General features: G+C 47.2%; 1 protein-coding gene and 1 non-coding gene across 2 annotated transcripts in view; one reads left to right on the plus strand and one right to left on the minus strand.

Annotated features, from left to right (window-relative positions):
- Window positions 1-4,697, plus strand: part of FOXI3 (forkhead box I3) — a 5,262-nt gene extending 565 nt beyond the window's left edge. Inside the window, exons 2-3 of the mRNA XM_046661821.1 lie at window positions 9-222; window positions 2,922-4,697. Of these exons, the coding sequence (XP_046517777.1) occupies window positions 9-222; window positions 2,922-3,547 (840 nt within the window). The 3' untranslated portion in view covers window positions 3,548-4,697. The remainder of the gene's footprint in view (window positions 1-8; window positions 223-2,921) is intronic.
- A 6,531-nt stretch (window positions 4,698-11,228) lies between these two features.
- Window positions 11,229-11,335, minus strand: LOC124240510 (U6 spliceosomal RNA). The gene has a single exon (XR_006888901.1). It is a non-coding gene; the product is annotated as a U6 spliceosomal RNA (small nuclear RNA).
- Between the last annotated feature and the right edge of the window lie 5,198 nt (window positions 11,336-16,533).

The raw sequence follows: 16,533 nt of genomic DNA on the forward strand, positions 1-16,533 counted from the left end.
TGATGAAGATGGTGCGGCCGCCCTACTCGTACTCGGCGCTCATCGCCATGGCCATTCAGAGCGCGCCCGAGCGCAAGCTCACGCTCAGCCACATCTACCAGTTCGTGGCCGACAGCTTCCCCTTCTACCAGCGCAGCAAGGCCGGCTGGCAGAACTCCATCCGCCACAACCTGTCGCTCAACGACTGCTTCAAGAAGGTGCCCCGCGACGAGGACGACCCAGGTGAGGGCCCCCGCACAGGTGCTTCCCCCGCCGGCGGGAGGGCGGAGAAGCGGCGCACGGGCGGGGTGGGGGGTCTGAGTGTGGTTGACTTGAAGATGCACGCGGAGTCTTCCCATTCTAACTGGGGGTGGGAGCCGGTGGAGGAACAGCCACCTGAACCTCTCTGATTAGCGTGAGGGGAAGCCAGAGGACAAAAAGTGATCAGAGCATCCCCCGAGGGAGGACCCGGTGAGGGAGGAGCTCGTCCCTTACACCCACACCCACTCACTCCCCCACAACACCCACCCACACACACGCAGAGGCTGGCCGCTTAGAGAAAAAGGAAAAAGCTCGTATCCTCAAACAGAAAGGCACCCCTGGGTGGTGTTCCTCGGGCCAGTTGAAGGGAGGGTCAGGTTACAGGCAGGTTGGTTAGGAAGAAGAACACCGGTGAGCTCTCAGATAGGGAATGACTGTAAAGGGATTCAGATGAGCTGAGAATCCCATCACATTTCACAAAAGAGGTGGTGAGAGACCAAGAGGAACAGCCTTCCATAATGCACTTCTTCCTGCATCAGGTTCCTAAGAGACGATCTCTGTCCTTCATGAAAGGAGCACTGTGCCAGCCTTGAGAGAGGATTTGAGGATAGTGGCACGGGCCTCGGGAGACAGGGGCAGCGGGATCAGAGAACTTTAGCTGGGTCCTGCAAATCGCGGTTGTGGTACCTTAGTTATTTAGAAGTGTAAAAATGAAAACTCCAAATCTGTTTCCGTTCTGATCTAAGCCCTGGGGGGAGGAGGGCTGCGTTCCAGTGCAGTGTTAGTAGTTTTCCTCTTTCCTGAGAAGTGGAGGCAAGAGAAAAGCTCCTAAACAGGAGAGAAATGGAATCCTCCTTGAGGTTTTCAGAAGGAGCCCAGGACGAGGGAGATGGAGGCAGAGTGGTGATAGAAAAGGAGAAGAGAAATAAAACCACTTGAGATGCACACTACAGAGATCCAGGATTTGTGTAAATTATGTAAATCTTCTGGAGTATTCGTATCTGAAGTCATTCCGGAGCAGTGCTTTCCAATAAAAATAGAGTACAAACTATTGTAAATTTTCTAATAGCCACATTAAAAAAGTAAAAGGAAACCAGTGAAATTATTTTTAGTATTTTCTAAGTAACCCAAAATAATGTTTCAACATAGAACAAATATAAAAATTATTAGTGAGATACTTTATTTTTTTGGTACCAAGTCTTCAAAATCCTGTGTGTGTTTTCCACCACATCTCACTGGGACTGGCCACTTTTCAAGCACCCAGCAGCCACGTGTGCCTAGAGGTTACTGTATTGGACAGGGCATGCAGTTCTAGAAGGTGCGTCTTCCCTGTTTGGCTTCGGAATCACCTGAGATCATCATGTAAATTGTCGTATACTCCTCTGGACTTTCTAAAAAGTTCAAAGATCTATATAGCTAGTGTCTGGTCAAAGCGCTTGGTATCAAGGTGGCACAGTATAAATACCCTGATAGGTGCAGGTAGTATTGTTTAGATGGTAGTTGTAGCAATACATTTTTTTCTGCAACTATTTGCAGAAAATGTGTCAGTAGAAATAGTGGGTGTGGGGGAGTGTGTGCTAATTTGAGGAGGCAGCATAGAAGTGGGCAGTTAAGACTGCTGAGTCTAGAGCCAGCCTGCTTACATCCTGGCTCTACCTTTGCTAACTGGGAGTACGGCAGGTTACTAACCATTCTGCACCTCAGTCTGCCCATCTGAAAAGTGGAGGTAATAATGTTGAGGAGTTGAGCAAGCACTCACGGCCAGGTAAGTGCTTCACCGTCCTTTCAGATGCCAGAGATTTTTGCCAGAAGTGAAAAAAGCTGTTGGGAGACAAAATCCTCCAAGATGGTAGATCTTTTTTTTAACCTCACTTGCGCTAGATAGAGGGAAATTTTCTAAGCAGGAGACAAGCATTGCTTGCATGAAATGGGGCCCTGATCTCTGAGGTTTGCCCAGTGGAGGAAAAACTTAAGAAAAACCTCCTGCCCAAGGCACAGAGGGGACGTAGACTCCAGGAGCTTCCTCATACCCTGAATATATGCCATCCAAGGCATTGTTAAAACCATTCATTGCTCAGTAATAACTTTTGTTGTCATTTTCGTTCATTCAGCAAGGCAGAGGATCAGCTTTCTGAGACTGTCTTTTTTCAGTGGGGTATTTTTTTAGGGGCGAGTATTGTACCCCTTCAGCAAATAATGCTGACAGATCCTGTTTTGTCACTGCTTACGTGTGCCAGCTACTATGCAGCGATATCGTTTAACCCTCAAGCCAACCTATGAAGTGGGTACTATTTCTATACCTATTTTTGTAAATCAAGAAACGGAGCCTCAAGTTTAAGTAGCGCCAGAATTCCGTGATTTTGCAAGGGCACAACATGGATCTAGAAGGGAAGGTGTTGGGTAATTATAAGAGCCTTGGGAATAGAGTTAGGTCTTAAGATTTAAGTAGCAGACACTATGCAGGAGGAGGTAGAAGTGGCCAGAACATCTTTGTTCCAGATTTCCCCTTGCAGGTGAAGAATAAAATCTCTCCCCAAAGGAGAAATTTAAACGGCACAGTGGATTGAGCATCTTGGTCAGCATTTAATGAGAGACTGCCCGACTTCTGCCAGAACTGAAGCCGAATACACGAGCATAAACTAGGTCCCTCTCTGACTTGTCTTTCTTTCTCATCTCTATAGGGAAAGGTAATTACTGGACCTTGGATCCAAACTGTGAGAAAATGTTTGACAACGGGAACTTCCGCCGGAAGCGAAAGCGCCGCTCCGAGGCCAGCAGCACCTCCACGGTGGCCTCAGGGACATCAAAATCAGAAGAAGGGCTTTCCTCAGGATTGGGATCTGGAGTGGGTGGGAAGCCAGAAGGAGACAGCCCCTCGGCTTTGCTAAGGCCTTCGCAGTCCCCGGAGCCTCCGGAGGGCACCAAGAGTACTGCCTCCTCCCCAGGAGGATCCATGCTCACCTCCACCCCGTGCCTCAACACCTTCTTCAGCAGCCTCAGCACCTTAAGTGTCAGCAGCAGTGGGAGCACCCAGCGAGCTCTCCCTGGCAGCCGCCACCTAGGGATCCAGGGGACCCAGCTGCCGTCCGGCAGCGCATTCCCCCCCAGCTCCATCTCGGAGGCCTCGCCAGACAACCTGCAGCTGAGTAACAGCAGCACCAGCAACGGCAGCAGCCAGAGGTCTTCCTATTACAGCCCCTTCCCCACCAGCGCCAGTGGGGGTCAAAGCAGCCCCTTCAGCAGCCCTTTCTACAACTTCAGCATGGTCAACAGCCTCATCTACCCCCGGGAGGGCTCCGAGGTATAGAGCGCTGCTGCTCAGACTTGAATATGCACACCTGAGATCTTGTTAAAATGCACATTCCAAGGCCGTAGGTCTGGGGCAGGAACTGAGACTCCGCATTTCTCTGGAGCTCCCGGGTGATCTTGTGGCCCATTGACCACACCTGGAGTAGCATGGGTCTAGTAGATAACTCTTTCTACAACCCAGCGAGCTTTTACAGGCTTCTCTGGATAAGGGCCTCCCTGGAGAGAGAGTCATCTCACTGTTCTGGGATGGTACCTGTGAGCCCTGTGAAGGCGGGCACCATGTTTTGTTCATCACTGTTTATCAGGGTTCCAAGCTCAGATGTGTACCAGGGCCAGCTAGGAAACAAGCGAATGAAGTTATTGGGTGGGAAAAAGGTAGCAGTTGGCAACTGAAGCAGTAGGGGGTGTCTGGGACTGAGCAGCTGAATGAAGGCTGCTGTGGGCAGCTAGTTAGCTCCTGCCTGGCAGCTTTCTGATTTTTCTAGAAAAGTTGGATATGTGGATTTTTATAGGAAACCTCTATTTGTATTCTTTGTCACAAATTAAAGTTTTAAAAATACTGTAGTAGGAAACACCACAAATCCTTGAGCTGTATCCAGCTCACGAATCACCTCTGCATATGCTCAGTGTCTGGTACATGGTAGGTACTAATAGCAATAAAAGTGCCCAGGCAAGCCCTGTGTGCCAGGCACTGCTCTAGACACTTGACGTGTATTAACTCAGTTAATCCTCACAACAACCTTGGGAGATGGGGTTTGCTACTACTCCTCATTTTTTATATGAGGGCGGTGAAACTCCAAGGTATTAGGTAACCGCCCAAGGCCACACAGCTAGTAAGTCATGGGGCCAGGATCAGGTCCAGGCAGTCTGGCTCCAGAGCTGGTGCTTGTAAGCTTTGTGTTCTAGTTCCTGAAAAACAAAGGTGCCCGCGTCCATAGGCAGACATTGCATATCGGGGGTAGGAATGAGCGAGAGCTCATTGGACCAAAGATTCTGGTTGAAATAAATCACTTGAGACGTTAATGGACACCACCTCTGCCTTATTTCTTCTGCCACAGTCCTGAGGTCTGGGGTGACCATTGTCCTAGTTAACTTGATGCTCCATCCCTTTTAGCATGTGTCCTGGATTTTTCATTTTTTAACAAAGTCTTAGAATTTTATTAAAAATAGTCTTTAAATGGAATTTTTATAGTTTTTAAATAAACCATTTGTGGTCAAAAAATTTTTTTAAATATAATTTATTTTTAGTCTTCCCTTTTACTTCTCAAGAGGTGTCTTCATTTGAATAATTTTTATAGTCATCCTCCCAGTGCCCAGTAGAGTGCCTGGTACGTGGTAGATACTTATCCAAAAAGCATTAATTAAAATGTGGATAGTTGATTTCTTTGGAACAGCGTTGCATTAAGCTGAAGATATGCCCTGTTGCCTTTGTACCATGTTGTTGGGTCTTCGATAGGAGCGTTACTGGTTTGGGGTTTTAATTTTTTTAGAAAAAGGAACACAAGTGCATTGTGAAAAATTTCTGACTTTTCCCTGTGTATTCTATCTTGAGACTCACAGCATTTCTCTTAAATTTTTATTTTGAAATATACATACAGAAAATTATTTTTTGAACAGTTTATTGAGGTATAAATAACATCACCCTTACTTGTTAAGTATTATGCAGAAAGACAACCAAAGAGACTACCTACCCCCATATTGTGTGTACAAAAATCCAGTTTCTATGGATATTTTTCTATGTGAAAAATCATATGAACTTTTATAAATATTGTTTCTAATACAATTTTATATTTGTAAATTAATTTATAATGTGAACTGGGACAAAACATTTTTTTCCCAAGAAAGTACACTGCATGCTAAGAATCACATGAAATAAACTTTAAGTGGGATGACGTTGGGCACTTGTAGGCATTACTGTTTTTCCGTCTTCAGCTTTTTTCTCCTAACGGAATAGATGTAGGTGGTATGGCACTGAAGCCGCTACAGGGACTTTCTGTGTGTTGAGAGAGAGTAATTGAGTTTTCATTGGCTTTGTTCTACCTACCCACATCTGAAAGGGCTAGAAGGAAACAATTACTCTTTGAGCAGGGTCTGGAGACATATGAGCATTTAACTTATTTTTAATGAAGTAACAATTCTGTCCTTTAGATTAAACTGAACTTCAGTGCGCCAGACAACTTCTGTTCCAGAAAGAAACGGCGCTGTAAGGCCTCACAAGCTGGCAACACTCCTCAGGTGGAGCTCTTACAGCCTTGGGTGTTGTGATCCTCAGGGGGCGACAGGCAGCCCATCAGTTCCAAGGAAATAACTAGGAAACTGTTGAACTTGGCCGCATCTAGAAGAAGCCTGAAAGATGAGGTGTCTCTACCAGGGTTTCTCTTCCTCAGCATATTGATATTTGGGGCTGGGTAGTTTGTTGGGAGAAGTTGCACTGTGCGTTACAGGATGTTTAGCCGCATCCCTGGGCTACCCATTAGATGCCAGAAGCACCCCTTCTCCCCCCAGTCCTGGCCATGTGTGAAGACCAACAGTATGTCCAGACATTGCCAAATGCCCCCTCGGGGGCAAAATTAACCCTGGTTGAGAACCACTGATCTAGACCAGTGCTCACAACTTGCCAATGAGAAAACAGCCCCCTCACTCCCTCACACAAAGTCCTGGGTCCAAGGCTAGCAGTTGAGCCCTGAGTGAATTAGGCCTTGGTCTTCTGGTACAGGACAGTTTCTGTCCTATGAGATGCCTGCCTTCTCTAAAGAAAATGAGTCGTGAGCAGGAACAACCCAATCCTGGAGGCGTTTCTGAGAACTGAGATCCACCGCTGTGTGCCTGTCACGCTGGAGGGAGCCCAGTATCTCAGTTGCTGATATAGATTCTTATGGTAGCCTCCTTCTTGGCATCTAATTATTTCCATGAATAGAGACCTAGGCTAGGAATAATTTTGAGCAAACAATAAACTGGGTTATTAGTATGTTTGGGTTTCTTTTGGCAGGGGTGTGGGGGACAGGCAGAAGCATTTCTTGGAAAGAAAGACACGTTAAAGGAACGTGATTAAGCTGTATTTGGAAGTATCTAGATCTGGGTGGTTGATTGATATTAAATGCCAGGACGACGGCATGTATGAGAACAAAGGCAAAGAGAAGGCTCTTCTGATCCGAACAACTCCCAAGGGCAGCAGGGTGTCTCAGTCCCCACTCCCGGGACCAAAGAAGCTGTGCTGTGGGCACGTCTCCATCCGGGAACTGCCTCCCCTCCTGCTGGGCGTGGGATTAAAGGGAAAGGGACAAGGCCAATGCCTGTGATGTTTCCAGGTCACAGTCTGCACCAGCACTCCAATTGGCATCGGCTTCCTGCATCTGCAGCATTTTCTGCCTGGGAACCAGGTCAGAAATTCTGGTCTGAGCGAGATTTCACTTTCCGTCGTTCAGGACAGTGCCTAGGAAAAGATGCGGCCCCGCAGCGCAGAGTTAAGCACCCCTGTTTTCAGGGGTTTCCCCCTGGACTAGGGTGTGATGTCAAGTTGCAGCCCAGGCTGAGGCCATTGGGCACATTTATAACTCAAAGCAGCTGCCATCGGCCTTCTGGGACCTAGCGTACCTTTCAGAGTACGACATGGGCAAAGGAGAATTTGAGAAAAAGCAGGTTTCAGGTTTCCTTCTGGATACTTCTAGATCCTTCATCTCATTCTTGAACTTACTGGGAAAAGGCAGCTGGGGAGCCCAGAGGCTTCGAAAACTGTGCGTCTGCACCCCAACTCTGCCCCCCAGCCCCCGAGGGCACTCACAAGTCCCTCTCAGGGCAGACTGACCGAGCTTTGGCCACGAGGAACGTCACAAACTCCCAAACTCTGCTCTCTTCCTCCCTGAGACCTCCCAGGACTTGAGCAAAGCCTGAATCTTCAGGGTTCAACTGGTTTTTCTTTTCTTCAGCAGCTCTAGTAACTAAACCTTGAGGTTGTTAATGAAAAAGAAACCCCTGGCGTTTTCCTGAGGCAGGGATTTGCTGGTTTCTGGGTAGAGACCTGGCGGCCGACGTGGCCTTGCCTTTTGTCATGGAAAGCAGTCAGCTGGGGCGGGTGGCTGGGTGGCGGGCGCCGCTGAAGAAAGAAGGAATTTCCTGTCAGATCTGAAAACAAAAAAGGTCAAAAAAGACCAGATACCTGCTGAATTCCTCCCTGCTTTTTTATTCATGATGTTAGGGGATCATTACCAAACCCTGGGAGACCTGGAGAGTGTCCTTTATCATTTTAAAACAGGTAAACATTACAATGATAATTCATCAGGTGCCAGGACTGTCCTAAATATGTATATGTATATATATAAAATACAGGATAGCTATATTACCCCTCCCAACAACTCTGTGAATTAGATACTGTTATTTTTCATTCACCAATGAGAATACTGAGGCCCACAGAGTTTGTATAACTGGGCCATGTTCAAAAATCTAAGTGGTTGCTGCCGGTAAGTGGTAAAACTGAGATTCAAAATCAGGCCGTCTGATGTCAGAGCCCACCTGCCCCTGACCTACTATAATGCCTCTCCATTTTGAAGATGAGAAAGGTGACGCACAGAGAGGTTAAGTGACTTGTCCAAGGCCACACAGCTTGTTGGTTGTGGATTTGGGCTTACCCTGCTGCCTCCCCTTCTGGCATTTCCTTTCTATGCTCCCTAAGATTGGTTTTTGGGTCTGGGGATCCCTTTTGTGGTTACAGGATAGTAAGCTGTGGGAAGGGAAGTCACTTTTCCTTGACATGTCCTCCTTTGCAGGATCAGCCAGCAGCCAGGTCAGAGGCCCAGATCTCCGGCTCTGAAGCTGCCAAGGGAAGCCAGATGTTGGGGATGCTGATTTGGAACCTTGGATTCATAGGAAATTTATCCACTGACTCAGCAAATCCCTTTGGGCATCAGGCCCTGTGCTGGGCATTGAGGACACTGAGACAACTGAGACCCACTCAGACCTTTAGCCAGGAGGGCAGAAGCCTGGAATAGAGCGCGCAGGGTGGGGAGGGTCCTCAGGGTGGGGCTGAGCTTCCTCCACCTAGCTCTCAGCCTCCGGTGAGGGAGAGGGAACGCTTTAACTCCTGGAAGAGCGGCGGCCAGCAGCCCGGTCCTGGGCTGGGACGGGCGGCAGCTCCATCGCTCGCTCCGTCGGTTTCCTGCGGCTCGTGCTAGGAGGAGACGAGAAGCAGACGGTGTTCGGAGCGGTGGTGCTTCTGGACCGACAGAAGCCGCGGCAGCCCCGCGGAGCCCTCTTCAGGGCCTCGGCCTCGCCAGCCCCGGGCGGGCGGGCGCATTCCAGCGGCCGGGCTGGCGTCAGCGGCCGCGCTCCCGGCTGCCAGCTTTCAGCCCCCACCCCGGCGTGCAGAGACGGACTTGTCCGCACTCACTTCAAAGGAGGTTCCCGGCTACCAGTGCGTTGGGGATTTCTCCTCCCTTTTACCTTCCTGAAATGCGTTATGCAAACCGCAATGCAGGAATCCTGCTGCTCCGTGTTGGGATCAGAAAGCGGGACCTTAACAAGCATGAGGACCTCTCTTCTCTCCCACCCGCAAGGATGACGCCCGCTGCCCCCATTCCCGAGCTGCTCACCTCCAACTCTCCACACCTGGGCTGACCCACAGGCACTGGGACTGTGGCCCAGCATACAAACTCCCCAGGCCCCAGCCTTCTCCTGAGATGGATAAGAGCCATATATACTGCACAGGGCTGTTGAGAGCGTTAAAATGTCTATTTATATTTGAACCTGTGTGTTTGACCAAGAGTACAATGAGAAGGGCTTTGGCATCCACTCGGAGCCTCCACTTGTGTCTTCTCAGAAAGCCTGATGTCAACATTATCCATTTGTTTGCCCAATAGCCTTGGAGGGTGAGTAGTATTAGCCTCCTATTACAGAAAGGCAGCAACAGAGTCAAAACCTTGGCAGACCGCTGTGGCTGGGAAACCGGGAAAGGCTTACAGGAAAGAGAAGTTCAGTCATCGTCCACGGCAGTGAGCGATGAGTCAGTTAATAAATGTACCAAACACCTACTGACTCTTCTTTTGTTCCCTCTGTTTTCCTCACACCCCACATCCGAGCCCAAAGCAAGCGCTGTTGGCTCTAGTATCCAGAATTGGTTCCAGCCCAGGACTTCTCACCAGTTCACCTGCCACCACATCTCCGGCCTGGAGGGCCATGGCAGCCTCCTGACTGGCCTCCCAGCCTCACCTCCTGGCTCCATACTGTTCAGGTTGCATTCATGTTCCAAGCTCATTCTCTGCTTGGAAGCCAGAGGATGAATCTTTTCGACAACAGACATGATTATATTGCTTTCCTGCTTAGAACCTTTTGGTAGCTTCTATTACTAGCAAACTCCCAAGTTCTTCCGTGGCCCTGCATGAACAGCTCCTTCCCCCCTCCTCCCACAAACCCCCTTTACTTGGCTCCAGCCGCTCACCGCTTTGCAGCCCCTCAGATATTCCGGGCTCTTCTGTCTTAGGGTCTCTCTGCAGTTATGCTTCCTGCCACGGGAGCTTAATTCCCCAGATCTTCTCAGGCTTCCGCTCAAAGGCCCGTCTGGGAGCAGCTGTCCCTGAGCATCCGAGTCCCTCCCCACCTCCGCCAACTCCCCTCAGGCTGCCCTTTATAAATTGTTCTTCGCACCTTAGCTAAACCACTGATTTAAAAATAAAACAAAAACGTTATGTTAACAGGATGGTTTCTGGGGATGAGTGGTGAGCAGGGGAGTAGGGACCAGAGGGAGGATGGTGGTATGATTCACCCAGCTGCACTCTCAGGTAATCCCAGTCATGTCTGTCTCCTCTTATTTTAAAAAGAGAATGTAGCAGCCAGCCAGATGGTGTAGTGGTTAAGTTCGCGCTCTCCCCTTCCGTGGCCCAGGGTTCATGGCTCCAGAGCCCATGCACGGACCTACACACAGCTCATCAAGCCATGCTGAAGCGGCGTCCCACATACATAATGGAGGAAGACTGGCACAGATGTTAGCTCAGGGCCAATCTGCCTCACACACACACACACAAAAGTCCATGTCCAAGAGAAATAATTGTCTTATTGATCTTCAGAGAAAGGTACATTATTCCTCCTCCCTGTTTGGGGAAACTGAGGCACAGAGCCTCCACTTTCCCAAGACTTTTATTCATGATATACCTCACTTGCCCAACTGTGGCATCACTCAGGACATAGTATAGAAGAAGTTGTCTTTCTCCTTTAGTTTTAAATGGGCAAAACCCCAAGAATTTTTGCTATGTTTAGCCTGGATTTAGAACTCAGCCGTCCCCTTTCCCCACACATCACTTCCCTCTTGCCACCTTCATACCTCCCCTGCGTTCCCCTGGAGACGAGCGTCTCAGCCAAACACCTGGAGCCTTTGATCATCCACCCATCAGCTGCCCCCACCGCTCGTTTCAGCCAGAAGACTTTCAAGTTCTCCCCCTCGACCAGGTTTGGGAAAGGAAAAAAGGGCCGATAGCAGCTGTTACACCGCACCTTGCTTTGCATACGGTGGTAAGAGCCAAAGCATTGCTGCTTCAGCAGATTTTAAAAACCTTCCTTCGATGGGATTAACTGCCGTGCAGCCAATGATGGCTGCCACACAGCATAGCAAAGTCGGCCACAGAACCCCGCTTCTTCCACTGCCTGCTCAGATGTGGGCCCGATGTCCCTTTTTTTTTTTTAATCATTTTATTAAAAATGTAGAATGCTTCACAAATTTGCGTGGCATCCTTGCTCAGGGGCCATGCTGATCTTGTCCGTATCGTTCCAATTTTAGTATACGTGCTGCCAAAGCGAGCACTCTATGTATGTTTCTTGATTCAGGAACTGCTGAGAACATACATGTCCTACCATTATAGGATTATAATCCTGGACAGAGGACTAGCAGCGGGGCTGGCACTCGTGTGGCCGTAATTCTCCTTTCCAGCATCTTACATGTGAAGATTCCTCTAAAAGGGCAGCATCACAGTTCATTCTGATGCTTCCAGATTTGGTGCCCTTTCATGTGTTCAGTGATTTTTACTACTCACTTTCTATACCTACCAGGAGACACAGCTAAAATCAAGGTCCTTGTAAGGATGACGCTTACCTTCTAGCGGAGGAGAAGAAGCAAACAGGGGATAACAGCAGGATGACAGTGCTTTGATGGGAAAGTGTGGGGTGCTGGGCGGGATCCCTGGGAGAGGCTCCAAGCCTGACCTGAGTAGAAGTTGGTGAGACGAAGAGGGCAGGGAGGGAGGGAACAGGTTTTGGGGTAGGGGCGGAAGAAGAGTGAAGGCCTGGAAGTGAGAGGCCATGGCTCCTGTGGGGAACTGAGAGAAGCCTCGCTTGGAGGCAGGTAGCCTACAGCAGAGCTTCAGGCAGGGAAAGGCAGTGGCGGAGCTGGGAGGTGAATCTATGGTCTGATGAGGCCCATCAGTAGAACAGAATTGGGCGGAATCGAACAGAATAGAAATGAATCAAATTTCAATTTAAGAATGAAATTTCTATTTTAAATAGACTCCTTTGTGGAAAACCTTTTGGAAGGACAAGATCTTCTAAGAGAGACCACTGTGGAAGCTACTGGAGAAATATAAGCGAGAGGCGATGGGAGTCTAAAGTAGGGTAGGGGATAATGGGGAAGAAAAGAATGGGATGTCTGAGAGGTATTTAGGAGGTAGGAAGGGGCAGACTTTGTGATTTCCTGAAAATGGTGGTTGAGGGAGAAGGAAGACCCCTAAAATGACTGTCAGGGTTCTGCCTGAAGTAATGGGGTGAAGGGTGGTGCCGTTCAGGACACTCCAGAAAAGGAGGGACTGTCTGTGGGCCCCCCAGGAGGAACTTTCCAGCAGGAGCTGGAGTCTGTAGATTGAGATTAGAACGGAGGACCAGGTTGGCGACGCAAATCTGGGAGGAATCAATGTGGAGGAGAGATTTAATTTAGTCACTTAATAAATATTTCTCAGCAGCTACTTTGTACAAGGCCCTGTGCTATGGGCTGGAGACACAATGGTGAGTAAAACAGTCTTCTTCCCTTCTTTCTTGGAGTTTATACTCTAGTGGGGGAGACAGGCATCAAGGAAATCATCTCACTGGTGAATACGCGATTACAAAGTGGCCTGAGTGCTGTGAAGGAGGAGGGCAGGGTTCTGTGAGCACATAAAGGGAAGGATGGTAATCTAGCCTGGGGAACCAGACCAGGTTTCCCTGAGGGCCTGAGGCTCAAATGGAGATCTGAAAAAGTGGGCGAGTGTGGACCAGGTGAGAGGAAAGAAAGTGCATTCCGGACAGAGGGAGCAGAATTTACAAGGTCCCTGGGGTCAAAGAGGACCCAGCATGCTGGAGGGGCTGAACGGGGTGCAGAGGGCTGAGGGACACAGAGTAGTGTGATGGGACATAATCAGATTTGCCCTTTGAATAGTTGGGTGAGGTAGGGAGTTTTCAGGAATGAGGTGGACAAGAGTAGGATGCTATTGCAGTTGATCAGGTAAATGTCTTGGACTAAGATAATGACAATACAGAGACATGGATTCTTTTGAAAGGTATCAAGGAAGTAAAATTCAGAAGACTTCGTGAGGTATTGGATATAGAGGTGTAAAAGAGGAAGGTATCAAGGAGGATAGCCTGGGAAACCGGCTGGTAGGGGGCGCCATTTCTGAGATGAGGAAAATTGAAAGAAGATCAGTTGTTCCGTGGTGTGGGGGGAGGGGAGAGGGTCATAAACTTGGTCTCAGATACATTGAAATGAAGTGACTCTGAGACATTCAAGTGGGAATGTAGATGATTGCGGAGCTCACAGGAGAAGCCTAAGCTGAAAATTTAAATTATGAGTCGGTGGTGTGGAAATATTAATTGAGGGACTTCTGGTTTCTGATACACAAAGAGCTTAGAAGTTATTACTTCCATGGCCACAATAAGAAAAAGCTGGATAAACTGAAAATCAACACCTTTTCTTAGATTCATCAGAGAATTGAGGTCAAACCACTGCCCCCCAAACTGGAAAGAGATGTGGATACTGAGAATCACAGTTTACCAGGAGCAAAGTTTACTGCTTTCACTGGAGCCAGAACTGGTAGTGTTACTGCGCAAAATTGGGGTTCTCTGCCCAATGCATGTAAACAAGCCAATTAATTATGGCATCAGCCTTTGCACAAGAGATCAGCTTTATTCTGCGAGATCAATCTGCAGGGAGACAGGGATGGAGGGGTGCCCTCAGATCTGTCTCCCCAGTTCAGGATTTGGGTGAAATTTAAGGGGTTAAGGAGAATAGACTGGCATGTGGAAACACTGGTGGGACAGATTTTGATTGGTGGGCTTCAAGCATTTATGGTAAGGTTTTAAACATTTATGATGAGGTTCTAAACACTTTTGATGAGGTGGGGAAGGAATCTTAACACCAGATCTTCCTGAATGAGAGACTGCTGGCTTCTGATAAGAGTCTGGCTTTCACATTCTGGTTGTGTCCCAGTCCTTGAGTTCCGTGAGAAGGAAGATCTTTGGTTCTGAGGTTGTTTCAGGTCACAATTTCTTCTTTTGTGCATACCCTGGCTATATGCCTTTGCAGATTTTCTGAAAAGCAATTCTTAGTCACTGTTAATAAGAGAGGGGTGAGTTGAACTGGTCCTGGAGGGCCCATAGTTACAGTAGGAAAACGTAAAGTGTAATCGACAGATTGCTGGAGGATCAAGTGGACAAGCTTCGGAGTTAAAGACCAGGGTCCCAGTCTTAGGGGGTCCCCACACTTTCCTGAGTTTTACCCCTAGGAACTCTTTCAGCTTCTCAGGGTGAAGATTGGAGAAAAAATTCTCTTCTGCCAGGTGAAAGGGAAAAGTAACCTCTTTGAAATAAACCAGAGCATCTGTTCTCCGTAACAATGCTCTGCCCTATTTATTTACCAGAGTCTAAATGACTTGTGGGAAGGGAAATACCCAATTTCAACCCCCTCTGATCTTCCTGTCTCACCTAAAGGAAAAAACAAAAAAGCTGAGAAACACTTGTGAAGGTCATCAGCCAGGAGCATAGGCTCAGCAAGAGACCAAGATGGATCGATAGATTATGGGACGCTTCCCCTGTCCCCACATTTTACCACCACATCAACCAGGGTCCTCTGTAATAACAGTGGATTACAGCTAAAAGAATTTCAAGGCTCAGACTCTGTTGATTTTCAGACTCTATTTTAAGAAGGAGCCTCTAGGGAAACCCAAAGACAACAGCGGATGAGAAAATGAAGACATTAAAGGAAATGTTAGCCTCTTGACACATACAGCTACAGCAAACATTATACACAGCCTAACTCTTAACCAAATCAATATAAATTCTCACACTAAAAGCCTACCTACCTCAGTTTCTTTAACCCAATGCATCATGTCTAGCTTTCAACAAAAAAAATTACAAAGCCTGCCAACAGGCAAAAAACACAGGTTGAAGAGACAAAGCAAGCATCAGAACCAGACTGAAGGAGGGGATATTGGACTTATCAGATTAGGGATTTAAAATAACTATGATTAATATGCTAAAGGCTCTAATGGAAAGAGTGGACACCGTAGAAGAAGAGATGGGTAATGCAAGCAGAGACATGGAAACTCTAATAAAAAGTCAAAAGGAAATGCTAGAAATCAAAAACAGTGTAACAAAAATGTAGAATGTCTTTGATGGGCTCATCAGGAGACCAGACACAGAGGAGGAATCAATGAGCTTGAATATATGTGAATAGAAACTTCTAAAACTAAAATGCAAGAAAAAAAAAAAAGGATGAAAAAAGAACAGGGGCCAGCCCTGTGCCTGAGTGGTTAAGTTCACATGCTCCACTTCAGCGGACCAGGGTTTCGCTGGTTCGGATCCTGGGCGCAAACATGGCACGACTCATCAGGACACGCTGAGGCGGCATCCCACATGACACAACTAGAAGGAGCCACAACTAAAAATATACAACTATGTACCTGAGGTCTTTGGGAAGAAAAAGAAAAAATAAAATCTTAAAAAAAAAGAAAGAGACAGAACAGATTATCTAAGAACTGTGGGACAATTACAAAAGGTGTAATGTGCATGTAATGGAAATACCAAAAAGAAAAAGTGAGAAAGGAACAGAAGAAATATTTGAAGTAACAATGGCTGAAAAGTTTTAAAAAGTAGTGAAATATTAATTGCTGCAGTAAATGTGGATTAAATCACTTAGCAAGTAGAGTGTGAAATGAGGAGAGGAGAGGGTATCAGAGCTGTCTTGAGGACTTCCATGACTTACTGCCAGAGTAGAAGAGGATGTCTCCACTGAGGAGGCACAGAGGGAATGAGTAGAGAGGAAGACAAGGAGACCCATGTGTCCTGGAAGCCAAGGAAAGTGAATGGAAACGAGAAGGGATGGTCAATTAATGGCCAGTGCTTCAAATGGAACACCATATTTTTCATTTTCATTTTATTATTTTATTATTTTATTTATTTATTTATATTTTCCTTTTTCTCCCCAAAGCCCCCCAGTACATAGTTGTATATTCTTCATTGTGGGTCCTTCTAGTTGTGGCATGTGGGATGCTGCCTCAGCATGGTTTGATGAGCAGTGCCATGTCCGCGCCCAGGATTCGAACCAACGAGACACTGGCCCGCCTGCAGTGGAGTGCGAGAACTTAACCACTCGGCCACGGGGCCAGCCCCTCATTTTAATTTTAAAAGAGAATGCCAAATTATTTCTTAAAAATTTGCTGGGCATCTAGATAAGTGCCTATATCCCCTCATCAATAGTGGGTGATATAAATATTCCTTATGTTTGCCAATCTTAAGTGGCTGGATAGAAGATAAACATACATAAATTAAAATCCTTCTTTTATACTTCCCATATATGGCTTTGAAAAGAAATGAAAAAAAAAAATCCCATTCAGGTTCCAGTTGAATATGACTAGTTGAATGAAGATTTATCTTTATTCCCTTGAAACTTCACTAAAATAAGTACAGAATTTAAAAGGCATAAGACAATGGGAAAGAGGAGATAGCATGCAGACGAGTATGTATAATACAGTACCATTTCTG

Source organism: Equus quagga, chromosome 5 (genome assembly GCF_021613505.1).
Source record: "Equus quagga isolate Etosha38 chromosome 5, UCLA_HA_Equagga_1.0, whole genome shotgun sequence".
Classification (NCBI taxonomy): Eukaryota; Metazoa; Chordata; class Mammalia; order Perissodactyla; family Equidae; genus Equus; species Equus quagga.